Source organism: Stegastes partitus, unplaced genomic scaffold (genome assembly GCF_000690725.1).
Source record: "Stegastes partitus isolate 25-593 unplaced genomic scaffold, Stegastes_partitus-1.0.2 Scaffold1147, whole genome shotgun sequence".
NCBI lineage: Eukaryota > Metazoa > Chordata > Actinopteri > Pomacentridae > Stegastes > Stegastes partitus.
Window position 1 is genome coordinate 100,586 of NW_007578878.1, and position 27,662 is coordinate 128,247.

General features: G+C 41.3%; 1 protein-coding gene across 1 annotated transcript in view; it reads right to left on the reverse strand.

Moving 5' to 3' along the window:
- LOC103368357 (growth arrest-specific protein 7-like) overlaps positions 1 to 27,662 on the reverse strand; it is a 67,856-nt gene that overhangs the window by 5,344 nt on the left and 34,850 nt on the right. The window contains exons 3-9 of the mRNA XM_008296698.1: positions 25,860 to 25,937; positions 23,104 to 23,192; positions 20,591 to 20,644; positions 16,691 to 16,780; positions 12,074 to 12,189; positions 11,777 to 11,851; positions 5,082 to 5,160 (exon numbers count right to left, since the gene is read on the reverse strand). Coding sequence (XP_008294920.1) covers positions 5,082 to 5,160; positions 11,777 to 11,851; positions 12,074 to 12,189; positions 16,691 to 16,780; positions 20,591 to 20,644; positions 23,104 to 23,192; positions 25,860 to 25,937 — 581 coding nt within the window. The remainder of the gene's footprint in view (positions 1 to 5,081; positions 5,161 to 11,776; positions 11,852 to 12,073; positions 12,190 to 16,690; positions 16,781 to 20,590; positions 20,645 to 23,103; positions 23,193 to 25,859; positions 25,938 to 27,662) is intronic.

Sequence of the window (27,662 nt, forward strand, 5' to 3'; positions counted from 1 at the left end):
TGATATAGAACTGTAAGTGGCCTTAATGTTTGTTTTTTCACCTAAAGATTAACATCCCAACGGCTAGCTATACATAGTTTCTTGCCATTGACTAACCATACGTGAAGAAAACATAAAATCCACTATATAAAAATAAGGCAAAACTGGCAAGGTAAAGCACCTGTTGGAAATAATTCACAACTTTTCAAATAAACTGTTAAAATCTCTTGCCCAAGCACACAGCTGAATATAATGCTACCTGCTAAATTTCAGTTGGTAATGTGATTACAACTGTTGGGGACAAAATGCTCTGTTATGGAACAAGCTCGTCTTTAAGGTACCTTGACACGTACCACCCTCCTACACACTGCTGCAGACCAGACACAAACATCCATATGGTAATAGCACCCATCCTTCCCCAGCAGGACAACGCTCCCTGCCATACTGCAGCAAGCGTTCAGGAACAGCTCGAGGAACACGACAAAGAGCCCACGGCACTGACCCGGTCTCCAAACTTCCCAGATCCCAATCTGATCTAACAACAAGCTCGACCCACAGCCCCTAAACAGTCCTGTACCAACATCTAGGCTTCGGCTACCACCGTACATACCCAGAGTCCCTATGTCCATGCCCCAACATGCCCCAACAGGCAGGTTGTTTTAATGTTGTGGTTGATCAGTGAAGGCAACATGTTACTCTTTGATGGCATATTGGCAAACATGAGCCACAGTACTAAATAAAATTGAACTTCTTGATTTTTTAAAAAATATTAGCTATTCACATTAACATCAATATTAACGATAAAAGTATATTTTTCAAGCAGTACTTGAACATTCCACGTCCTGTTACAGATTTTACAAGATAAAAGACGTGGCATCCAGATCTGATAAGCAAAGACAATGTGGAAGTGCCTAAAACCTGCATTCTTTCTAACAGCTGGTAGGGGGCGACTCCTCTGGTTACAAAAACACGGTTCTTTTTTTAATTTCTCACTTAAGTTGTTACCTGAATAAACATTTTCTAAATACATTTCTGGGCTCATAAGTTTCCTCCCTTGATGTTAATTTTGTAAATTATGTAAAACAGGTAAAAAAAAGAAAAGAAAGGGATGTTTTCGGGTGGGGCTCTCTGCGTTTGTAAAGTCGCTACCGTATGTGGTGTCCCTGATTCTCAGTAAGATCCACAACTTGTTTGTCAAAAACAACTATTTGGAAACGGTCAAATGCTAAAATCAAGGCTTCAAAATTCCAGTGCACAAACTAATGTGTGATATCATCAAATGGTAGCCAGTGTCTGTAGCAGCAACAGAAGTTCTGCACTTTTTTACTTTAGGTGATGTGGTAACAGTCGGTACTGCACGCTATGTGGCTCAGGCTTGTCATTACTAAAGAAATGGCTGTAAAACAATGAATTATTTTACTCAGTGAAATGGCTGTTGGTATTAACACAATTTTAGTATAAGGAAAGACAGTGTGGAACTAGCAGGAATTCAGAGGACATTCATGTGCATACTACATGGATTAAAAAATGCAGAAGCCTGAAGAAGCGAGTGACTTATTGGAATGAATGGGATGCCATCTTTGAGTACAGTACTCTTAGTACAACCACACTTCATTTCTTGGAATTTTACACCCGGCTTATTGGCTCGCAGGCCTTGTGTTCCCAAGAGTAAAGTCTACAGCTGGGTTTTGTTAGTGCATAGCTTTGCATTCGGAGGCAGGAACACTGTCAATATGAGCTTGTTCATGTGACAGATTCGCACTGATGCTGAAATGAAGTAGGTGGGAGCTGTATTTGGCTTCTCAGCTCACTGCGTGGAGCTGAACTGTGACATGAGAGGACAGCAACAGGACACATACAGAAATGAACACTGTGGAAAAGCCATTTCCACTCATTTCTATTGTGTTTCCCCAACATCAGGCTGTGACGGGATGGAAAATAGAGCCATGGCTTGCAGCTGAATTTCAATTAGGCGTCACTCAGGGATGCACATGACACATTGTGTTGACTAGCCAAAAGCACGCACAACTTTGATTACTTTCAGATTTCTGATAAAGCAGAAGAATAAATCCGTCACGCAGATTTATGTGTTGAATGACAATCTCAACCCAGATGCAGATACAGATGCATATTAAGTGACGATGAAGTTAAATAACTTCTCTTCTCAGCAGCAGACTTAATAATTGTACTATTCAAATTGCTGTGCTGCTACAGTTATCAATCAGAAAGGGAAATCACTTTAATCCCCCCCATCTGTATATGTGATTGAATTATCCAAAAACCTTAATTAGTTCCAGTCCCTCTAGTTGCTTTCTACATTATGTCATCATCCTACACTGAGCAGGTTTAGAAGAGAACCGGTTTGGTGAAGGAGCCAAACAACAGCCACAATATCAGACATCAACACTGCTTTGCTTCCTTTTCCGGATTCCTGAAGGTGAAGAAGGGTTCAACAAAACAGAATTGCTTCCAGCTCCAAGAACAAGATGATATTATTTTTGAATGTGAGCAGCAACTCTGTCACTGGTTATATGATCCCAATTAACCATGTTTTCTGCCGTCCCAGCCATCAGTGATGAATGAGATCTGCAGCTCCTTCCTGCAGTCACACTGAAACCCATCATTCAAAGTTCATTTCCACTCAAATCCTTCCTTCTCCTCGAAAAACCTGGAAGAGCGCCGCACATCTGTGCATCTCTGGAGGATAACATCACCAACTCCATTTCCTCCACAGTCCGGCTGTAATCCTGCGCTCTATCTTTCGTCTTCCCTCTTGACTCCTATGTCAAACCAACTAAACAAGACTTGAAATTAAGAGCAACATCTCCCCCCCCCAAGAAGACTTTTCTGCAAAGTACGGCAGGCATGGTTTCTGAAAACATGTTTTTTCAGATTTATGTGCGTGCTGACCTAACAGAGTTTTGAAGACAGAGTACATCTCGTTCAAAACTCATCTGGATCGATCTCGCTGCCTTTCACTGAGGGGAAGACATGACTGAAACCATAAAAAAAGTGTTGGGTGATAAATGTTGATTCAGAGCCTCTGTGTCACACACATGTGCTTCAGCCCACAGAGCCATCGGGAAGCCCTTTACTGTACGTAATTACATTTGAAGGCAGTCTGTCTGCCGAGTGAATCACGTGCTGTAGGCTCTGAAGCCAATATAGAATCACATACTGTACAAAATGAAGTTCCTCACTCACTCTAACACTTCAGTTTGTACTCTGTACTCAAAACTTCATAAGACTGACATTATTTTTTTATATGTTAAACCTGAAGTACCAGCATGAACTAGTTATTGAAATCCCAAATCTCCCTTTAACAGGTTTAGCCATACTATCTTTTGGGTATGATGAACCTCTACTGACCAAAACAGTTGCTGACATTATTAATGGAAGTCAGATGTGGCAGGAATTGAGCGATTAGACCATCTGACAGGTTGCAAACAAGCCAAGTTGTTTTTGGTACTAATCGCATACGACTGCTCAACTACATCAAGTACAGCAGGCCAAAGTCAAACAACAAACTTGGCAGCTATTTTCAAAGCCAGAAAGCTTGTTTTTTTTTCATCTGACTTCTTTCTAGTGATGATGAATTGTCAATAAAAATGTTCTTATTTCAAGATTTTTCTGCTTCTGTAACAAGACGTGTGTCTGACAAACTCACCACACACGAGTTTAAGACACAGCTGTCAAGTTGAAGGTATTTGCAGGTCAAACAATCTCTCGGGGAGAAAGAAGCAACAGTAAGTCTTGTTTGTACACACTCATGTGGTCACCTGCTTTGCTGTCAATCACAGAGAGTCTTCTTCCTGAAGGGGGTGTGGTTTGAAAGTCACAGACACTGAAACAGGCTGTTCAGAACAGAGCTGAGAGCAGGAGTTGTATATGTATTAGTGGTGGATGTGATTTTTTTTTAAAATTCATTGAATTAATTAGAGGCTTTGTAATTAATCAATCACGATTTTTATCGAATATTTGACACAATAAGCAAAGTTTTTCAATTTAAATAAATTGTCAACTGAATCAATGAGTAAACAACAAAAATGTTTCAGCTGCTTTTTTCATCTGTCTTCTACATTCACAGATTAGTGCAAACTAAAAGTGCAGTTATAACGATTATATTCAACATTTTAAGACTTTTTGTCTTAAAACTATTTGTTGCATAATTTGCACACAACCATGCTCTCCATACGTGTCCACAGGATCCGTCTATTTCTCAATTCCCATTCATTGTCTAAGTGAAACGTCCCCACCGTGTTCTGGAGCATTTCGAGCGACGAGGCGTAGAACAGAACTCATTTGCATAAAGTAGACTTGACTTCAACTTTATGCAAATTTGGCACATTTTGGTAAAATCACGCCTGTGGACACGTAGCATTAGGCCAACCCAACAAGCCAAGCAATGAGGTCTCATCTTCATCAGTGTTCACCAAACTTTCTTGTGTGCAGACATCACTCAATGCAGCCTGTGCATCTTCTTCACGGCAAACAAACCCTCGATGCGTTAGCGCTTCCTACCAGACTGGATTGTGTGCATCGGTGTTACCGGTGTGCCGGAAATTAGGGAACTGAGAAAGGTGTGATTATTAAATGCATTGATTTGTTTAACATGTCCCAGCCCTAATATATATTTACAGCATTTTCTACTAAAAATTAAAAGACACATTCTGGGGACATGTGAAACTATCTAATAATAATTTACTGAAAAAGAACCCAATGTGGAACCTTTAATTTCTTTTTGATTTTCCTCCCCTATCCCAATCCAAACAAGCCTGCAGAGCCAGAAAAAGCCTGATGTGAAAAGGGCCCACGAAACAATCCAGAGGACACAATAAATCTGTTGCCAACATTCTGGAGGCAGACACCACAGGACAACTCCACAGGTCCCTTGTCCAGGAACCACAGAGTCAATATTAGGCAGATGATTTTAATACTGAGGCTTATTTAATGTATGTGCAGACGGAGGGAGCGCTTCTAGTTAGCTGCAGCTAATGTCTGTGTATGAGGCACACAAAAACTCCATTAGTTAATTTGATGTGAATGCTGTAAGTGGGACATTCAGTTCATAAAGCTGCAGCCTGCCGAGTGTGAAGAATTACCTTTGAGGAGAACTTTAGGTGAACTTCAGCTTCATCTGCCAGGCTCTTCTTCAGCTGGGCCCAAGCCTCCCCCAGAGTCCTGAGAACAGATAAGTAGGAGGAAAAGAGAGAGAGAGTGTCTTTAATATCTTACACAAGAGAGGACCACACACACTTCTTGCAGAAAGACATTCAGGGAGGGCAGGAAGACTGTCAAGGAAATGGGGGGTAAGACAGAGCAGGAGAGGGGGAGGTGGGGGGGAGTCCTATCACACAGTAATCCACACATGGATGGGGTTCACGAGCAGTCAGTGTAAAAGTTCACGGACACACAAGCAACCGGTAAATCTGGAGGGCTGAGCTTGAGGTCCACAGCCAGTTCAGCTGACGATTAGGACGTATGGGACATGAGATATGGCTTCATTTCTTCTCTAGTGCAGCTCTTCAACACAGCTGGGGGCAATAACGCAGGAGAGGCTCACATTGTTTAGAATAGAAGTGTTCAAATGAAGTAAGCACACAACGTAACAATCACATCCAAGTTGTCTTCTTAGCAGGCCAGACATTTGTTCTGAATTAGAGAAAGTGAGCAGCTCATGGCAGAAAGCCTCGTCCTGTTCCTTCAGCATGAGGACTGTAAAACAATCAGCCGGCAGGCAGGCAGGCAGTCACAGGCACGAGGCTTTAGGTCCACAACTGACGGTCTTTATGGGTAAGCGGGTCACTTCAAAGCGTCGCTCTGAATGGAAGACATGTGTGGAATTCCCTTACACTGACATCCAAAACATTCCTAACGCTGTCAGAGTAAAGTCTGGCACCTGCAACGCTACGCCATCAAAAACTGGTCTGAAACATTCCGAGCTTCTAAAATCACATTCAGAGATGATTTCACAGCTTATGCTTCCTGACCACCTTCTGTAAACCAGGGAAGAGAAAAAAAAATACCACAAATACTGACAATCACACAGCAAGTTTGGCAGTCCAGTTGGGTCACTGCATATTCACATTTACATCTGTTTTCCTTTACAGTGAACATGTTAAAGTATTAAATATAAAACTTCCTGAATGCTTCTTGTCCACAAGCGTCCCATAAGTTGCTTTGTCTTTATTCTATAATGACAGTGGGTTTGTTTTTCTTTTTTTTTTACCTCAGATATTTTGTAAAACCAAAGTATTGGAACTTTTTAAATAAATATTTCTGCACAATTAAGAGCACATTTTTACACAGAGCAGTGACACACAACGGCAAGCTTTGAAAGGGTTTCTGTAAAATTATTGCAGCCCTTTGGTCATTCCATACATGGCTTACGCAGCACTAGGACAGTCAGATTGGAGACTTTGCATATGCGTTCATTTAATAATGAAAGCTGCTGTGGCTTGAACTGATTCGGTTTCAGTTTCACTCAGGAGCAACAGTGGTTTGGTTAAAATGAAGACAGTTGGGAGCATAAAGAGACACAGCCACCACGGCTGAACAAAGAACAGAGCAGAAAGAGAAATTTCTTGTACTCTAGCAAAGCCTCTGTTCAGTGTCACTCACCAAAATACACTGGGTCTGTCCTAGAAGCCAAACCAATGTGCGAAATTTTGTGGCAAATTACTGCTTTGCCCAACCAACTCTCCACAATCCAAAAATGATCAATTCACTATAATGTAGAACAACGAAGAGCAGCAAACCTCACATTTAAAAACCTTCATCCATCAAATGTTCTGCATTCTTGCTTGAAAACTGACTTAACCAATTCACTGATTATCAAAATATCGAATAATTGACTAACTATTGCAGCTTCACTCCAAATTATGTCTTCTTTTGTTTTGTTTTGTTTTGTTGTGAGCAGAAAAATGACGCCTAAAACCCAATTAAAAGTTGTTGCAGTCTCGAGATTGTAGTCACTGAGTCTTGCGATCCCACTGCCGGGCTCCACGGTTGGGAATTTTTCTTCCTTAACCTTTTCTCCTGTCATCTGCATCTTGCTAGAAAAATATAGTTTTGAGGAAAACAGAATCCTTGAAGATGATCTCATCCTGCAGCAGCACAAATGAACAGAAAATGTAAATACTAAAGCGATTTTTTTTTGTAACTGCCAGACCCCGCTGTGCCTCCGGTTCCCTAACTGTGTTATATCCCACCCATACATGTTAATTCAACGTTTGAAGCTTGGAGAGACGCTGCTGACTGAAGCCAAGCCAGACTGAAAGCTCATACAGGTGCAGCGTGTTCTCCACCTTTAAACATGAAATGTTCTAGGAAATTGAGCTTTTGTGTCTTATGGTTCCAAGCTGTAAACGCTGCTCCACTCCAAATGTTCTTTACACTCAATAAATGACATCTGTCATGTGCCTGCAGTCTTACATTCTCTATCGACCCACAATCACTTGCCAACAAAATGCTGTATCTCGGGTAGAATGAATCTGCTGCCCTCCATTCAACACCACTGATACAGTACAGAATTGGTAGATATAAAAAAAAGTGGTCACATGCTCCACTGCCACATCTCTACCAAACAAATGGTAAATTCAGGAATAAATAGACGGCTGGTTCTGGGCTGCGGCCGGTCGGATGGTAGGAACCGACCAACAAAACAGCGATTGTCCTGTCTGACAACAGAGCCGGCCTGAGGGAGAGCATAATGAAAGTACTGTGTTGCACTTTTGTGAGTGTGGGCAGACTGAGCCGGCTGGCATAATCTGGATTCTATATGGGACAATTCCATCCCACTCTCTGTTACCGTGCTAATATGAAGAGGAGTTATCTTACATGCATGTAAACACTGCAGGGGAGCCAAAGCCTTGCTCCACCATGCTTGCTACTCACTCATTTATGTTTGTTCCTATTTTACTTCTAGAATGTGAAATAAAGTGCACAGACTAATAACTTCTAGCATTTAAATGTAGCATCCAAGTAGGGAGGAGTCTCCATAACAATAATTATATTAGCATGCATTTATATATTGCCTTTCAAAGGACCCATGGATGCTTAAGACACACGGAGAGCAGAAAATGACGGCGACAGTGCTCGCTGTGGAGACTGCATCAGCTCAGACCAAAGGCCTCGGTCAACTGGTGGGTTCTGAAGAGTTTTCCGAAAGTCACAATAGAAGCAGCATTGTGGATTTCTGCCAGGAATGAGTTTCAAAGAGTGAGGGCTGTCCATAGACTGTTTACAAGGATGGACGTCGGCACCATGACGTCAGCCATTGGTTGGTGGACCACAGTTTCAAAACCTCAAGTTTTTTTTTATATGTCTGCATATAAGAAAGTAAATCACCATCACACATGATTTACAGGTAAAATATAGGCATAGACTGCTTATGAAAGTTAAACATGGCCTCCAGATCTGAAAAATAAAACCACCATGGAAGTGCTTCAAACCTGCATTATTTCTAACAGCCAGCAGGGGGCGACTCCCCGAGAAGTCTGATTATATTCAAATCTATGAGAAAATGAGCCTGCTTCAGAAAACATTTTCCTCATATTTATTTTATTCAAGACAGTTTAAATGCAGTATTAAGGTAATTTAGTAAATTATGGTCCCTTGTAGACTAAAGTAGACAATAAAGTGGGTGACATAAGGCTATCTTGTGATCAACAGGATATATCTGGACAATATCTTACATCATGCCTACTGTTCCTAGATTATCAGTCAGATCCACCACTCGCTTGTTAGTGTCTAGCTTCAAAAGACTACAATGGTAACAACCAAATGTGAAACTCAAGGCTTCAAAACAGTCGTTCACAAACCAGTGGGGGATGCTACGGTCGCTACATCCATCTTTTACATGCAGTCTATGCAAGGGAGGCATCAGTGGCTTCCTGTTTTTTTTTTTTCTTTTTTGCAATGTTTGGTGATTCTGTTGCTATATATTGTCACTGCAAATGATCACATCATGACTTTACGCAATACTTTGAAAGGTTACCAAAAGTTGTGCCTCAACAGTATTTACAGGATCAATAGCATTAATATTTAACATGAAAGTTGATCCTTGAGCATGTAAAGAATCTGAGGGTCACAGCATGAGATGAAAGACAAAAAAAGAACCACAGTAACTGATTTATACATTGATGAAGTAGTGCTAAGTCCAGACTTTAAGCCTATTTATGAACATAAAGTACCAATGGACCCTATTATTAAACATGGTTCTCAGAGCAGAGTCATTCTTTTCGTGTTGCTACGCAGTGTTTCCTCGTGGAATCTCTTAATAAAGATGAGTTCAATAACGTTGCCGTGGGCAGCATCTGCAGCCATGTCCCTCTCGGCTTCCTGTTACTTTCCATGTTCCTCCGTCCCCTCGGTGAATCAGACAAAGAGCTGCCCTCAGCGTGATATCCCCTCTGCTGTCAAACAGGAGAAAAGAGGAGTGGCTGCAAGCGCTCTCTCTCCCTGCAGGGTTTCCCCCAGACTCCCCCACCCTCCGTCTACTGCTAACACTCAGCCCACCCTCACATGTGTCTGCGCCTCCTTCTCCTCTGCTCGCTCTTATTAACCGGACTCGGCTGCAGGACGGAGATCAAAGCGTCCACAGGTTTAAAAGCAGGCCGTGCTGTTTCATAGCATCGCTGACAGGGGCCTGCAGACCGAGGCTCACACTGGGATGTCTCGCCTGGTTGGCTGCTCCACTGGTTTGCTCGCCGAGGAGCCGTCTACCTGACTGGGTAACCGGCCGACTAATTAGACATCACAACTTCATTTAGACCTAGCAAAATCCCTCGCGGCAGATGTTAACGCTAGATTGTTCATCTTCTAAATGCAAATTGTGTGAAAGGTAAAGTTTCATTCATAAGCAAAACACAGTGGAACACATTTACAAGTTTTGCTCCTACAGCCTTATCTGCAGCTGTTGTGTTAGCTCAGATTATCAAATTTCCAAATCATGATTAATCAGTAATTCCTCTAAGCAGACCATATTACCAAAGTTGGCTTCTGTGTACACGTATTATAATCTTTTAAATACATTTGCTATATGTCGTGAACATAAACATAACCTCCTTTAACTTTTATTTGTTACAGAGATGCTCACTGTACTTGGTCTACTGTTACACAACACTTTAGCATCCATCATCATCCTGTGAGAGTCACTTGTGCCCACACCTTTGAGAAAAGTCACTATAATTACCATGAATCAGCCATAATCTGCTCAGACTTTTAGTTATTTTTTCTATTACATGTAGCCGAATGCCAAATTAGCATATTCTAGTTGCTTTTTGTTCTCATCCATTTGAGCTGGAACCAGTCCCTAAAAACTCATCCCTCTGTGTTACAGTTACATTTTCAGACATTTTTTTCCATGAAAATAATTCCTTCCAGTGTCAGAATACCGAAACCCCATATATATATATATATTACTGTGAAAAGAACATACACTCCACTTTATGCAGATTCATAATGGCGATCATAATTTAAACATAAAATAATATAGATCTACTGCTTCGTCATACAAGATAAATACAGTATGGACACAAATTACCAATGTAGCCTATAGTTTTTTCACAAGATAATAAATGAATTAAACAGTCCATAGCCAGTGATACACTGCTATGTAAAAACAGCTAAAAAATAAATATATTCAACCATCAGCAGTGATTAGACGGCGTCGCCACTGGCTGCAGCGGCTTACAGCTTTAAGTGTGTTTTTGTGTTGCACTGAGTGGGATTGCACCCAATTTCGTTGTACTTTTTTGGTATAATGACATTAAAGGATTCTGATTCTTCTGAATAGCACGTATGTGTGGATATGAATATGTCTCCAGCCATCCCTCCACAGTGCGCCTGCAGCTCGAGCACACCAGCTCACCTACCACTCTGTTCAAACATTGTAAAACTGCTCTACGCTACACAATAGCAAGTGGTAACATTGGAGTAATTCAGCCACACATGTTTAATCTGGAAAACACACCGAAGTAGACGAGTGAATTGTGCACGGTTCCCAACAAGTTAAACATCAACTGCTCTCTACAACATTAGGAAGGTAACAGTAATGTAACAGAAAGGCAACAGATAACAAGAGAGTGTAGTTTGCCCACATTAACAAACAGGTAATAATGTGTTGCTAATGTTGTGTGGCTTGTGTTGTGAATTAAACTGGATGAAGCTGAATAAGGAAAACACCAGGATTGAGTTTTTAGGTTTGTTATATATGAAATCTTGGAAATCTGATGTGTGTTTTTGAGGCTGTCAGTGGTACACTGCAGTTTTAAGGTGGAAATACTCAGTTATGACTGCTTATTTCACTGTGTCTTCTAACATATAGAAAATACAACATGGACACAGTAAAAAAGCATCTTTAAATCTTTAAGTGATAGACTTTGTTCTCAGATGACCATCTGATGGATCAACTGTCTTCAGTGTTTCCTTTCAAACATTTCTATATTTTCCCAGATTGTCAATCATCCATCGTTGGATTTCTAACAGCTTCATGGCTGTTCTTCTGTATCAGATTGCAACCTTTGACCTCCCTGGGAAGAAATATGCCCTCTGTAGTGAAATAAAGTATCACATTATTATTACTACAAAACATACTGAAGAGGAATGAACCCAAAAACACAGAATTTACAGCCTCCGCAACTCCAAAGCAGCTTCACAGTAGGAAGTCTGGCAGGCTGCTTTTCAAGTGTTGACGTGCACTTTTTTGAGTATTGATTCATGCAGCCATGTGTGTGACAAGCTCGTCTCAGATGAGAGGGAGGGGGGGATGTCTTTCTCCTTCACAATCACTCACCCTTCTTCCTGGCCGGCTAGAGGGATCTGGGAGAGCTTGGAGAGATTCTTGGCATACTCCTCTTCTATCTTTATCCTGAGAGGGAAGTAGAGAGTTTGATTACCACACAGCCTTTATGCAACGCTGACTGTTTCCATGTGCGCTTCCTGTGTTGTGCAACACGGTGATATACATGAATGAGCACAAAAAAGGGGGGAAACGGTTTGTTTTAATGACAACTGCATGGTTTTCATGGTAACCTGGAGGCAAAGTGTGCAAAAAAAAGAAAAGGGGGATGGCAGATTAAAAAGCGGATACCTTTCTCGTATGAACTCGGCCATCTCTTTCTGCATCTGTTTCCCCTTCAGCTGTTTCTGCAGCAAAACCTCGAATCCTGTGATGCAGCCGTTGCCCTGGGGATCCTTCTTATCGGTCTAAGAGATAAACACAGCGAGCACACGAGAAAATGCATTGATCAAACAAACACTTAGCAGCAAACATGAGAACGTTACACCTCGACAAAGTAGCCGGTGAAACAAACGGCCGGCTCCCTCCAATACACAACAGATAAAGTTAACTGAAACACTCACAGTCACACAGTGGATACGACTTAGTTGGCTTTTGCTGAAATAAAGTTCATAAACACTAAATAACTAATAATTGCAACAATAATTTACTGGTTAGTTAGTGTTTCATGCACCTGTTTTATGGAATATTCATGACGACATGCATTCATTCATTCATTCATTCATTCATTCATTCATTCATTCATTCATTCATTCATTCATTCATTCATTTTGTAATCACTGGCTGCTCATTTTAAAGCTTCACCCAACAATTTCATGTCAACAATAGTTAAAATTACTGCATAGAATATGAAAAGCCTGATTTGTGGTCACGACAAAGAACTATCACCCAACTCTCCAGGATCCTTCAGCTCTGAAAAGCATTTTAACTTCTTTTAGCTCATTGTTTTGGTTTTAGGTTACACACCTTTAATGTTTTCTCATACCTTTCATCAAACCATCAACAGGCTGCCATTTTCAGAATAAAGCTCCAATAAACCAGCTTCACACTGTTTGCCCATCACCAGCCTCAGCTTTTATTAGTGTTGCAGCATATTTCAGCTTCACTGGCCACAAGTTTATCGTTTTGATTTGAGTTTTAATTTAGTTTTTTTCCATCAATACATTGTGAGCAACATTAAGTAGGATGCTTTTTTTTTTAACAGAACAGATATGACAAATGCATTGCATGCTACCTGTATGCTAATACCTTAGGGATATATTTTCAAACAGACAAGTGAATTATAGATCTTTATAATACAAAACCTAAAATATAAAACATGAATATATCATAAATAACAATACTTGTATATACACTGTTGTCCATAAAGTTGGAATATACATTTTTTTTTTACCTCTTGTCATGGAATAATTGTGACAATGTGATTTATTCTTGATAGATAAAGTAATATCACAATATGCATACAATACATATCACAGTAAAAATGTAACCACATTAACTTTTACACACTGTGTATTCAGGCGTAAACTAAATTTGTGGTTTGAACAATAGGATTATGGGTTTAGTTTCAGTTTTTCAACCTTGGTCATATAACAGGAAACACATATTCGAGGGGATTTCATGCATTAGAATGTCCAATATTACACTTTCAAATGTCTCTCAGTCACTAATATTGAGTCTGGCCACCCCTGACACGGATCAATGCTTTAAGACATGGTGGCATACTGTCCTCCAGCTTGTTGATGGTGTCAATGGACAGGACGTCCCACTCTTCAGTCACATCCTGAATTCAGAATTAGTTTCATCTGGTAACTGGGACTCAGTATGTGATCATTGCACCTGGTCAGAACTTATTACTGATGTGTAGAAATAGAAATAAAAAGCACAATGTGTCTGCAAACAAAAATTATTCCAACTTTGTAGGCAACAGTGTATTATATATGCATTTGGAGTGTGGTGCTTATAGCTCATTCCATTGTCCTCAAGTGCATTAAAAAATCAATGAAAGCTTTAAATAACAGACAGTAATACAAGCTGCTGCTGTCTGAAAGGTTTTTTTCATCATCCTGACAGCACAAGCGACTTTGAGTCACTTTTCCGTTCAACTCCGACTTGGAATTAAATTACTTTTAACACAAGGCCACATTACTGCTCATAATGATCCATTTAGTCGTCCAAACCATAAACTGTATATAAAGATGGATGACGTGACATCTCTGTTCTAACCGACAGACACGTCTCTCCAGCAGAGACGCAACCAGCGTAGCCATCGCCACAAATCAGGACATTAGCTGCTTTCACCACGGCTGATGTTACAGCAACGGCTAGCGGCTGAGCTAGGAGGCAGCCACGGATGACCTCAAACAGTGTCTGGAAAACAGTAACTAATAATGCTTTAAGATTTGAGCTTTAGTGGACAAAAAAGGTACAACAGAACAGAGTTAGAAGAACAGCAGACGGAACTGCAGCAGAGAACTGATCTCTATCAGTTGATCTCACAGAAAATGAGAGGATTCAAACATCATCACTCCTATTTTTATTGCACATATTCGGTTATAATAATCCCTATTAATGGAAACGCCTAGCCATGAATGGCCTGAACCCTGCTATCACATGCTGTTAATATCCAATATTCAACATCGGCCCTGAGGAAACCATATCGGTCGATCTCTACTTCACATTCTAACCTGCCCTTCCCTGACTCTGCCGTCCACTTTCTCTGCTCACCCTTCCTTTCTATCGTGTTGTCACCTCTGTCGGCATGACTACACAGTGTTAGCCACACCTGGTAGAGATTACACTGCAGGGGTGGGAGATGTCCAAACAGAGCAGAGCAGGCCAGCTGGCTCGCCGCGCTGCAGCCGCTTACATGTAATGTATTATCCTGCTGCACAGTGTGTTGGATCTTATTAAAGCCGATGCTGATTCTCAGCGTGCAGCGCAGCCTGGACGAGATAAATATGGAGTCATGTTGGAAGATGAAAAGGATCCAGTGTTGTTTTTGTTCCCATGGACTTGCAGGGATTTCCATTTGGTGATTTATTGGGGAGAGTGGCAGTGTCAACAAAGGCAGAGTTCATAGTTTTGTTTTTTTATTGTTTTGGTTGCAACTTGTTTCTCATTTATGAATTTACTCCTCATTGTGGGGCACCCCTATAGCTCACCTGGTTGAGTGGGCGATCCATGAATAGGGGCTATAGTTCCTCGGTGCAGCGTTCGTGAGTTCGATTCCTGCTCTTGACAGCTTGCTGCAAGGTCTCTCCCCACTCTTCTCCCCCCTTTCCTGTCTCACTCTCTCACTGTCCTGGCTAATAAAGGCAAAAACGCCAGAAAAATAATCTAAAAAAGAATTTACTCCTCACTGTCTTCCCCTCTGTCTGGGCGTTTGTCGTGATCCGAATAACTGGCCCATTAATCTATCTTCCATGTGGTCCTCTCTGACTCTCTTAGATTTTTTGGTGCTCACTTGTCAGGTCTGCAGCTATTTTGAATCATCGTAACAATGGTGGCAATTTTTAAAGAAAATCCACAAAGGCCTTGACCAGCTGATAAACTATCTACAATGTTTCAACTCCTGTTTTCTGTATTGTGATCTCAGCAACCTGCCTCCTAGTTACTATACTCTGGAATCTCACTGGTTCACCCAAAGGAACACAAACAAGTATGTGAACAATCCTTCAGTCTCTGCATGGGTAGAAGAGCAGTACAGGCTTTTGGTTCCAGGTGAGATTTCCTTAGTTCAGGATACCCTGTGATCCAAACAGTTACTGTCAGAAGGCTGTTCATGTCTGCAAACTTTAACTCCCAGGACAAAAAATTCCAGACACAAGTTCTGCATTTCTCTTACACACCTTACACTGAAAATAGCAGGAAGTCAATGGTTGGTTTTTCTTAGTAACAGTTTTAAGTCTCTGCTATACGACAAACATACCCAACCATGGCCCCAAAGCCGAGGTACATACTGACAATCCCTTGCATCCCTAATCCATCGCTTAAGGGTTGGGCTACTGGACTTGATCTACCCCTCTCTAATTTAGTACCAACACCAAGAAAACCTAACACCATCTCACACAACAGTGCTAAATCCTCCCTTCATGGAGGTCATTATGTTCACTTTTTGTTTGTGAGAGCTCAAGACATAGTTTGTGTCGCCGTTGAACCGGATTGTATTATGCGGAGAGGTGTTTCTGTTGTTTTGCCCATTCAAGTATTAGAAACACCCGTCAGTACAACACAATTCAATTGCAGCCTCTGCAACCACCATAAAGTTCAATCAACATCTCTCTACAACAAGTTCAACAAAAATCAAACGTATTAACAGGAGGAAATCTTGCAGGGCTTCTGTATGCATTAGTGTTTTAACTGTGTGTACCTGATAGCTGGATGTAGAGGTTTGTGCAATGGGCAGAACACCGATTTACAGCCTCTTAAAATCAATCTTTGGGCAATGACGAAACCCCTAAACTACACAAAAAAATTACATATTTAGAATTTTGTTTTCTATGATATATGACTTAAAACTAAATTCGAGCCCCTCTCCCTATCCACACCTTCACTGATTGCTGCTTACAAGCTAAAACTTTGCTCAGCCACTGTAAAACTATTTTACGCTACACAATGGCAAGCTGCAATATCGAAATAATTTAGTCATGCAAGTGTGGACCCGAAACCGATTCTGAAGAAAATTAATGGCACCAAAAGCTTCACCCTGGATTCTTAGGTGTTACACATGAGGCCCAGAAAGTCTGAATCCCTGTTTTTGAAAGTGTTAGTTTTAAAACTGACACACTTAACCATGACATCGACTGATTATTTTCGTCGTTATGAGTTGAAACCACCTTATTGATCGGAAAACAAGGTAAAAATAAAAACTTTTTTCCAGGGCAAGTCATGAAAAGATAAACTTACCCAGAAGTAGTCACAGTAGCTCCATTCGCTTGGTTTCAGCAGCTGTTGCTCGGGCATGCAGGCAGGTGATGGGAACGTCACACAGTTAATCTGCAAGACAGAGAGAGAGAGAGGACCACCGGGAGGGTAGTTTAATGGATCAGTTTATAGGATCATGACAAAAAACTCTGCTTTAATGCCAGTGTACTGTTCACCAGCGCGGTTAGTGCTCCATGTGTTGACAGGCAGTTAACACACACACACACATTTTGCGTTGGTATTCAAGGTAGTCTGCACTCTGTTGCTTTGGCAACACTCTCATCTCTGCAACTACGAGAAGACGCCAAAGTAAAGAAGACACTTCCAATCGACCCAGCATTGTTCATTCACTTTTCTCTATGCTCGCCGTCCTTGGGGACAGGATTGCAAATACAGAGCCTTTGCGGTTCACAGCCTTTTTTTGAAATGTATTCTTGAGCTCTCCAGCGTAACACTCTCTACGCTACTTTGGGCCACAGCAATCAGCAAAATGGATTCCAAAAGATTGCCTTTAATTATCCTGGAGCTGCTAATTGTCAGCAGCAGGGATGTTGAATGCGTCGGCTGCAGGCCTCCCTGCTGTAAAGCACTCGGGGTTATGTTTTGTAGGACTATTTGCAGTACATGACACTCTGATACTCTCTGCTTTTAGAGTTTTTCTTTCAAGTTTTACGCTGGTAAGGAAGGTGGAGGACAACCCTCTGTCGTCTCTACCTGGAGAAACACATTCACATGGAAGAAGAACATTGTCAGATCTCACAGCTGCGTTGACAAATCATCACTTCCAGGTTTAGCAGAACAAAAAGTCTAGTTTGCAATGAAAATGAAAAACTCGGCGTGCACATTCTTCAGCTGCCAACTCAAGTTTTCATGACGAGAAAAAGAAGAAAAAGACAAAAACCACACATCTCAGAAAATATGTGAAGAGACATGTCTTCAGAATGAAGAGACAGACACCAGGTTTAACTCAAGGGCAAACAAAAGGAGCTTTATCTTCTGTCACATTCATTCCAATTAACCTCGGGAGGTAAACAGCCTGCAGCGAGGATGCACAGTTTCTATTTAAAAATCTTTCAGTGGCACCCTTGTCTAATGCCAAAGACTTTCCTTTCAGAGCAAACTGACAAATACAGTTCTGCTAATGACTTTTCCAGAACCAATATACATATTGAAATGGCAGGAAGAAGAAGAAAAAGGCCTCTAATTCAACCTTATCTTGGCTTATGAAGCTTATAATTTGTTTGAGGGAATGGCTTCCTATTTAATCACTGCGGAGGTCCAGAGGTTGACAGCTCGCGGGGCTTCAAACTGACCCCTGCTTCCTCTAGTAAAGATGAAGGCAAGGCGACATCCAACAGTCTCCAATGAAAGGCTTAGTTTGTTTGCGCTCACACCCACACACACACATACACATGGCTTTCAGCACTTTCTTTCCTGACTTTTGGTGGCCTTACCAACTTAGCCCTCCTCCAAGTAGTGAAAGTTGAACACTCAGGCACACCAAGCTTTGAAACACATGTTTGAGCAGTGTTCATGATAGAGGATATACAGTATTCAAACAGTTTGGAAAGTGGTGCCACAAATATATTAGCAAACTTTTACCTAATAGATAGAAGCTGAAAATGTCCAGGTAGTTAGTTTTCTAGTCTAAATTGTAACAACTTAAAAGGTCAAAATTTGCACGGCATAGTTGTCTTGTGTGATTACAAGTTGCGTTCAAAAATGCTCATGTCTGCTGCATGAGAGCTCTCAGATGTTACTACACCAGAGTTGAGGCTAACATTAGCAGCTTTCGTTTTTTCCAGATTCAGGGACGTTTACCGTCTAGCAACCTCAGACAAACTCGTTACGTGGTGGTGCTAGTAAAACTCATCGTTAGCCGTCATACTCAAAGACTATTCTCTTGTAAAAATGAAACAGGATTTAACTGTAGACAATAAGGCGTAAATCTGAAGTTGTTTTTTTATTGAAGTATGTTTTTTGACAGGATGCTATGGAAGCTTTTTTCCTCTGCCAAACAAACATGTAGCTTTCGCCTCTTTTCATGAAATCTCATGTCTGTAGCCACAATGTTTGTGCTTTTACAGGGTTCTGGTTTAAAAGCAGAGCTGATCGTGGGCCCATGGTGCTACAGCTACCATAGACTAAGGTCTGGACAACCTGCACAACCAACAGTAAAGCTAGTTAGAGGGTTGTTCACATAGTTATGAAGTGTCACATCCAGTAACGACTATTTTTCTGGAGGACTTTTTTTGCAGAACCATTTCCCTCCAGCTGCTGTTCCCATACAAGTTAATTTTAACAGGACAACACAAACCGTGTAGCTTCTCCAAACGCTAACCATTGAGTGTCAGTTAAAAGCATCGCTCGTCATCGGTTGCTGACTAGAAATGAGAACCCACTATTTCTGTCTGACATCAAAATCTCATTGTTTCAAAAATGACAAAAATAATATTGTGATTAACCTGCTAGACACCTCTTGAAGATGTCGTTGTCGTACCAGCTAGCATATCGCTTATCAGTTAGCAAAATCATCAGGGGTCAAGTCAGAGTCAAAGTGATGAGTCGGTAGTCTTGCTGAAAACTTTTTTTTCAATTAAAATTAAACATAGTATTAAAGTATAATGTATAGAATACAAACAATGTTGCTAACCCATCTAACTTTTGTTTTGTTTCTCAAGCATTACTCCATTATAAGGCTCTGAGCTCTGCGGCAATAAAATAATTCTGCCTTTACTTTCATTTAGCTTCAACCCAAGCTAGTCTGTGACCCCATTTGAAAAACTGTTTCAAAAAAAGAAATGAAAATTAACCCCGTTAAGCCTGAACCATGAAATAATTGCCAGATTTTTGTGTTTATTGAACCTTCTGACAAATTAAAAAAAAAAATCACATTGAAGATGAAGAGGTCTCAAAAACTTGGGTATCAAATGGCGCTACAGGTTTAAGAAGGACCTTCCAACCAGTTAGATAGTAAAAGCTTGGTGACGAGCTTAAAATAAGAAATCTCCTTCGACTGCTTCTTCTTCTTCTAGACATCAAGAACCCACTGCTGTAAAGAACACCTAAGTGGTAAGTCTGCAGCCATTATCACTGTCAGCTGCATATGTCCCATGTAGGAAAAAAACAGGACGTATCCAAGGGTCACCTGACCCCTTCAAGTCCTGACCTTCAGCAGATAGCATTAATAACAGTTGTATCAAGTGTTGCTGTCTTCATCTCTCTTTCTATCATGCTTCCTGTTACAGTCATCTGTTTATCAGCAGCATCCCTCTGGTTGCTATGGAGGCCATGAAATGCCTCCTTCACCTCAGGTTTGTGTTTTTATATGCACAGTGACAAAAATATTCCTGAGAAAATAAAAATGAGAGAATAATCCGTGACCTCCCATCAGCAGCATCTCTGCTATTTACGCCAGCGCTAGGCCAAACAGGATGCAATGACCTGACAACAGTGGAGAAATCAGCTGGATCCTGGATAGGATGATGTCACCGACTATCTGTACACTAGCAACTAAAAAAACACACGCCAAACACTTCTCACAGCAGAGAATGGACAAGAAAAACAGTGAAAGCCTCACTGATGAATATATGAAAGACATGTACAGCTGTCGTAAAGCCAAAGCACAGTTGGCATGACATCTATGATATCTATGCATTAATGTATAACTCATGCAGCAAACATGTGACTGGAAAAAATGAAATCCACCAGGGACATCTGCACTCCTGGAAACTGTGTTGTTCTCTTTGATCCTCTCCAAACTTGGGAGAAATGTATTTAAGCTCTCCCCAGCTGGTATGAAACCTGCTCCTTCAGGGCCACTGTGGAGATCTGGCTGAGTTCATGGTTAGTTAGGAGTTCCCATTAGTTGCCCCCACTCACCGTGACCGTGGTCTCCTTGTTCTGTTTCCTGGTGGGCGACGTCGATCCCGGGCTCTGCAGAAACAAGAAGGACGCTCCATCAAAACCTCCGTCCTCCGTGTCAGACATGACTGCTCGACATACGCACACCGCCACTTGCACACACACATAAACACAGTTGCTCTCCTGGCGAGCGCTGCTAGCGTCTGACTCTCTCTGCTGCTGCTGCTGCTGCCGCCGCCGCTGCTGGTGTGTATGTTTGTGTGTTTTTGTGTGTGTGTTGCTGTGCAGAGTAGGGAGGATAGTTCTGCAGAGCAAAGCAAAGCATGGTTTGCTGTCTCTCTCTTTGTGTGTGACTGTGGATGCATGTCTGTGTGAGTGAGTGAGTGAGTGATTTCCAACACTTAAGCGTAGAATAGAGTAATTTCCAGTGCCCTGGCACAAACCAGCAGCGTGTGAGTGTACAGTGGGCACAGAAATTAGCAAAGCAAAAAAGTGCAAATAGACAGCAAGATGAAAAGTACGGGGGGGATTTTGACGCCTCTTCTCATGCAAATGAATTAAAGATAGAAAAGAGAACAGGACCTTGAATCATCAGTGTGTGATTTTAGTTTTTGAATGACTGGGTGTGTGTGCGTGAGTGCGTAATGCAGAAAAGGAGAGAAGTGAGGAGGCTGAGACTGAATAAGTGGTGGGTGGATCCTGTATATCTGCACCCTGACGGCCTGGTTAATTATGATCAAGGGAGCAGATACTGTAGGAGGGATTAATCCGCTCTAACTGCCATCAGCCTCTCCATTAATAATGAGAGAGGTGGTTTAATCATGTGAAATGTGGAAAGACTTCATCATATGTCATTATTACTTCTGTAATTTATCTTTGCGACTGTATAAAGCTGCACGAAGAAATAAGTTGTTGTGTACACGGTTTGCTCGCATTAATAAGCTGCTTACTAGAAGAGGGCGAAGTATTGAACCTTAAAGCTGCATTATTCAATGTTTTTAAATGTAAAATGCATCAAATTACTTTATGTAATATGAAAAAGGACACTTGCAGTGACAAAACCACAGGGAATTATCAGTTAAAACTGTAGCTGCCCTCAGCTGTGCAGAACATTTTACTGTGTTTTATGTTTTATCTCATTAGTTTGTTTTGTTTTGATGGCCTGCTGTTTTGGTTCAGTCTCACGGCTCTCATCAACCCTGTTAGTAGTTTTTCTCTTATTTGTGCATTAAAAAGGTAGAAAAACTGACTGTAAGTTATTCGCTCTGCACCAAACAGCAGCTGTGTAAATCTAGCAACAAGCTAATATATAAAGCGGAGCCTTTAGCAACTAAAGAGCCACATATTTGTCTCAGGAGTTTATGGGGAAACAAAACAGTGCTAAAAGAAGACGAGGTTATAGGTTTATAATTTGTAAAGTATTATAGCCTGAAATGTGAAAAGTGTGAAATGTTTCTGCATATTTACTCGGGAGTTAAAGTCGGGATTAAGTCGGGATCATTTATTGCTCATACTTTAGTTGCATTTTTCACAATTAACTTAAAACTTGACGATCAAAATTGTATTTGTTAAATAGTTTCAGGCACTTAATTAAAGCCTCTACAAAGCCAATGTTCCACCCTAACAGGAGTTTTCACTTTGCCTAATTTTCCTGTTCTCTGCTTGCTATCTCCCCTGTACTTTTGTTAGTTTTATTACACTTGCCACGACTAATAATAAGTAATCCGGTAATGTGCAATGGAAAAAGGTAGCTGGCAGCATCTGTGACCTGAACTTCCTCTCCTGATGTGTGAACTCAATCATATTTTTGTGCCTGTTTTCTGAGCGTGAGTGAAGCTGAGGATCCTAACAAGCAGTTATTTACATGCAGTGGAGGACACATAGTATTTAAACAGTAGTTTAAGTGTCTGTGAAAAGCCCAGCAGGATGAAATGTTTGAGGGCACGAAGATGTTTTTTCTGTATAATGCTGCTGTATAATGTGGTTCCATGTTACAATACTGCATGCTTTCTAAGATTCATCATAACATATTTAGCAAGTGCACTAATGTGTGTTGAGCACATTGGATTACATGTGAAACCAATGGAACTGCAATTGACTTTGACCCTCTGACTTACACATAAAGATTGCATTTGGTTGTACAATGACAGGAAAGTTTAATTTCTTCTTTTTTTCCACAGGTGATTCTATGGGTTTCACACATATACACCATGAAATATTCCAAAAGCACGTTTCCTGTATAAAAAGTACACGTTTCACACGTGTTCCACATATTTCACGTGTGGATTTAACATGTGTTAAGGAAGGGAAATTTAAGGAACTCACGCAACAAAGGAGAGATTGGTCAAAATCTCAAGCTACAAAAGCACTGAATAATGCAACCAAAAGCATCCTTCCTGTTAGACAAGTGTTTCCTAGTAAATAACATCTTTCTAACACATGTTTTCTGGTTAAAAAAAAATAAAAAAAAACAGTCACATGTGTATCATGTTGTCAAGGATTACAAAGAACAAAACGTCAGACAGATTTACCTGAGGCTCTGTGCTGCTCTTCCTAACCAGACTGTTGTGCGAGTGCTCCACATGATGCAAGGGACTACCACCTGAGTGAAATCCGTTCACTGCAGAAACAAATGAGGGAGACAGAAAAAGACAGGCAGAAGAAAAGGAATGTCATTAGTTTTTCAGTGTGGAAATGAGCTGTAAATATGTTCTTATCAAGAGGAAATGTACTTATTTTAATAAGCTGAACCAAGATGGGGTTGAACCAGATTTGGGATTTTGTAGTGGCTTTCGACTGTAGGAAGCCAAAGTTGGCACGAGGTGGTGTGAACATGTACAGGAAGAACCCCCTCACTGGTGCTTTCAGCCTTTCTGATTTCATTGTGCAGGTTCCAACAGCTTTGACAGTGACTTCAAGTGCACCAAAACAACACGCAACTCCAGTTCTATGATATTTGGCATGTTAGTCCATACTATAGGTAGATAGGCTATAGGTAGGCAGTAGCTCAGATGGTAGAGCAGGTTGTCTTCTAATTGCAAGGTTGTTGGTTCAATCCCCTGCCCTTCCAAAGTCGAAATGTCCTTGGACAAGACACTGAATCCTAGGTTGCTCCCAATGGCAGGCAAGCAACTTGCATGGCAGCTCTGTCGCCATTGGTGTATGAATGTGTATCTACTCTCAGATGTACGTCGATAAAAGACAAAAGACAAAGACAACATGTCTCCATCCATTATCTACACACCACTTCATCCCGAAGGACCCTGAGAGAACCCACGCTGCACAGGGTGAACATGTAAACTCCACGCAGAAAGATCCCAGGTATCCTAACTGGGATGCGAACCGGGGACCTTTTAGCTGTGAGGCGACGGTCCTACCCACTGAGCCGATATAAGACAGAAGACTGCTACTGAACATAGACATCGAGAAGGCTAAATATGGCACTTGTTGTCCTCTCTGACTTTACCCAATCAAGTATCTACCCTGGAGAAGGGAACGATGTTCTACAAGGGCAGTTCTTGCGGTTGGAACAAAATGGTTTAAGCCGCTCCAAAAACAGCCTGCAGGTTCCTGCAGTGGAAAATGGCTGAATGTCTTTGATGGGCAGGACAGCTTGTTAGATTACACTAGCTATTCAGAAATCTCTTCAGAAGCATGTGTGACCACTTGAAGTTGGCTCCAAAAGTCACGTCCATGTTAAAATGTCATCTTACAGCCTGGTACAAAACAATTTTGGTCTATATCTTCTAGTCACTTTAAGTAACAGGTGGGTGCCGTCACAGCGAAGCCCTTTAAAGCCCAGAGATGTCTGCATGACCTGCTTCGGTTCTTTACGATACACCTGTTTGCTCATTTTTGGATTAGCCGGGAGTTATGATGCACTGGCAGGATGCAAAAAGTCAGTCATAAGTCAGGTCAGTACCAATCACATTCCATGTTAGGCACAGCACATTAGTCAGTGTGAATGGTACACTATCACATAGTAGGACCCTGAGTACAGGTGCGCCACAGGGCTGCGTAAGCTCACCAGTTTTATTTACATTATATACAAATGGATGCAGGAGGCTATATCCAGTAAATTAGATTTTAAAATTTTCAGATGACACTGTAATTTTATCCTTACTAAATAAGGATGGCACCACAACTAAATACAAGACATTCAAAGATTCGCTGAATGGTGTGACGATACACATCTAGTGTTAAACACAAGCAAAACAAAAGAAATTTAGTTTGACCCCTGGGGGATTGGTGACCACAGACCAGTGGTCATCCATGATCAAACCATTGCTCAAGTTAACACTTGGTGGGGGTTTCTACTGATAACACATTAACCTATAGCACACAAGTTGAGCATTTGTGCAGTACATTGCAGCAATGACTGTATGTCCTGCGTCGCTTAAGACTCCATGGAGTGGATAAAAAGATCATGACAATCTTCTACCATGCAGTGCTGGAGAGTGTGGTCAGATACAGCATCCCAGCTTGGTACAGCAGCCTCTCCGTTCAGCTGAAAAACAAGCTGCTGCATCTTGTCCACACTGCATGGAAAATCATAGGTGAGCAGGGGCACCCCTCCCTACAAGACACCTATGAACAGGGTGCACTGCGCCTGGCCAACAAGATCCTGAGTGATCCACTACATGCTCGGTACTCAGAGTATGAGTGGAATTATTCATTTTATTCTGCTTTTACTTGATGCATGCATATATTTATTTATTCTATCTATTAACTGTATTTTCCCTGATTGTGTCTGCTTGTGTTGGCTGCAGCATGGGTGAAACAGCCCAAGACAAATTTCCCACACCTGGGACAAGAAAGTTAATCTTGAATCTTGATGTTTTTTTGTTTTGTTTTGTCTGTGTGGTGTCATGCATTCACATTCAGAATGTTGTTTACACAATAGGCATGCATTTTCTCATTCTTTCACGATGCCTTTCAAAGTATCTATGAGAGATGTTGCTGTTTGAGTTGCGATGAAGCTCAGCAATCATTTATAACAATAGCGAAGGCCGCTTCCAACATTTTCACTGCTTCATAGCGGGGAAACATCTAACAAACTTTACTGGTTCTGTCAGTTTGTCTGCCTTTAGGAGCAGCGCCAGCAGACAGACAGAGGAGGCCTTAGTTCTGCTGTTGAGGCTACAGATAAAGTTAGTCACAGGAAGTGTCTGTGTGGTGTGTGTGAGCGAGTGCTTTGTGCCACTGTGGAATTTTAGGAGAATTCACTGCCCCGGAGCACTAAAGTTGAAGTGAAAGAGATTGAGATGGAGAAACAGACATGCAGTACCTGCTGGCAGCGAGTTCTTGTGTCGGAAGGAGTTTTTTGGGGTCCCTGGTACGCTGGACGGTCTCTCCCATGTTGTCTCTGAGGGGCGTTCAGAAAAAAAAGAAAAAGGCATTAGGACAGTAACACCAGCTGCCACATTCTGTTGACAGAGTTGGAACTATTTTTGGGCAACAATAAGAAGAAGTGATTCCATCCATAGATGCAAACTTGGCATTTATTGCATTCAGCGGTTAAATTAGTACAAAGCAGATCTTGTGTTGTTCTGCCTCATTTTGACATGTAGACATATAATCTGAAGTGGTGCCTGACAAGACAGGAGCTGGTCGACAACCAGTTACTGTATGATGATCAGAGAGATACTTCAGTTTCATTTATTTATTTCTGGAAGTTGCCTACAGCCTGTGCAGCTGCAGAACTCAGCACGGTACCATTTTAGTGGCGTTTCTTTGGTTGCTATTGTTGCAAACTTTGCCAGAAGACGAATATGAATAATAACATTAGCAAAACATGCTAATAGCAATTTAAAAAGCTATTTAAACCTCTGTATTGCTAGCGCAATTAAAAACCTGTAGTTTGCATAATAAAGACCTCGCAATTTTGCTAAATAATATGGTTTGTAAATATAAATAAAAGTATTAGCATTTTTACAACAAAGACCATTGAACTTTATTGTGGTATAAAATCCTGCATAGCTGATGCTGAATTCGAGCACCATTTTTGGTGTAATAAGAAATATTAAATGAAAAGTAGAGTCGTTGCCTCGCAGCTAGAGTGTCGCCGGTTTGCATCCCAGTGAGGACACCCGGGATCTTTCTGCGTGGAGTTTGCATGTTCTCCCCGCGCAGTGTGGGTTCTCTCCGGGTTCTCCGGCTTCTTCCCACAAGGTTCAAAAACATGTTGAGCCTAATTGGTGATTTTAAATAGTCCGTAGGTGTGAATGTGAGTGTACTTGGTTGTCTGTCTCTAAGTGTAGCCCTGTGATAGACTGGTGACCTGTCCAGGGTGTCCTCTGCCTTCACCCTAAGTCAGCTGGGATAGACTCCAGCCCCCCTGTGACCCTAGTGAGGATTAAGAGGTGTATAGATAATGGATGGATGGATGGATGGATGGACAAGGTAGAGATATTTATTTCAGTATTGTCTGCTGGTACTACTTAACAAAACTGCCTGTATGCAGCCTGAGAGGTGAAACTCGGGGCAAAGAACACGGGAGGCATTTACTGCTGCTCGTAAATCTGATCAATATTAAGGTCACTCCATGCTTCCTGTTCGTGTCCATGAACAGCTGTGGTCTCAAACTCAACACAGTCGACTTGCAGATGCTTCTATACAATCGGAGTGATGCACACGCAGACACGTTCCACACATGTGCACCAGAAAACATGACGGCAATCACCTGACTGCAGAGGAAGAGTTGCTTTGTTCATTGTGTTCGGCTGGACAGTGTGTCCAACCGTGTAACAATAGGACCGAGGGTGTGGAAGAGAGTCCATACATCATGAAATTCATATGGTGCATGAAACGAGCGTCCAGTTTATTGTTCTGGCACATGCACCCTCTGTACAGGGCTCTGTGAAAGCTTCAGACAACCATTTACTTCCTTTAAGTCAAAAACAGCACCACAGTTTAGGATATTAGATGAAATGAAAATACAAAATATAGTAGAATGTATTTGTATTTTGATGGTCCAGCAGCTAGAAAACATTGTTTTGGTATCAAAGTACTTTTTCCCATGTTTTTTGTCTTTTTTATCACTCATCCTTTGTCTTCTCTGTTGTCAGCTGAACACAGCAGGTACAAGCTT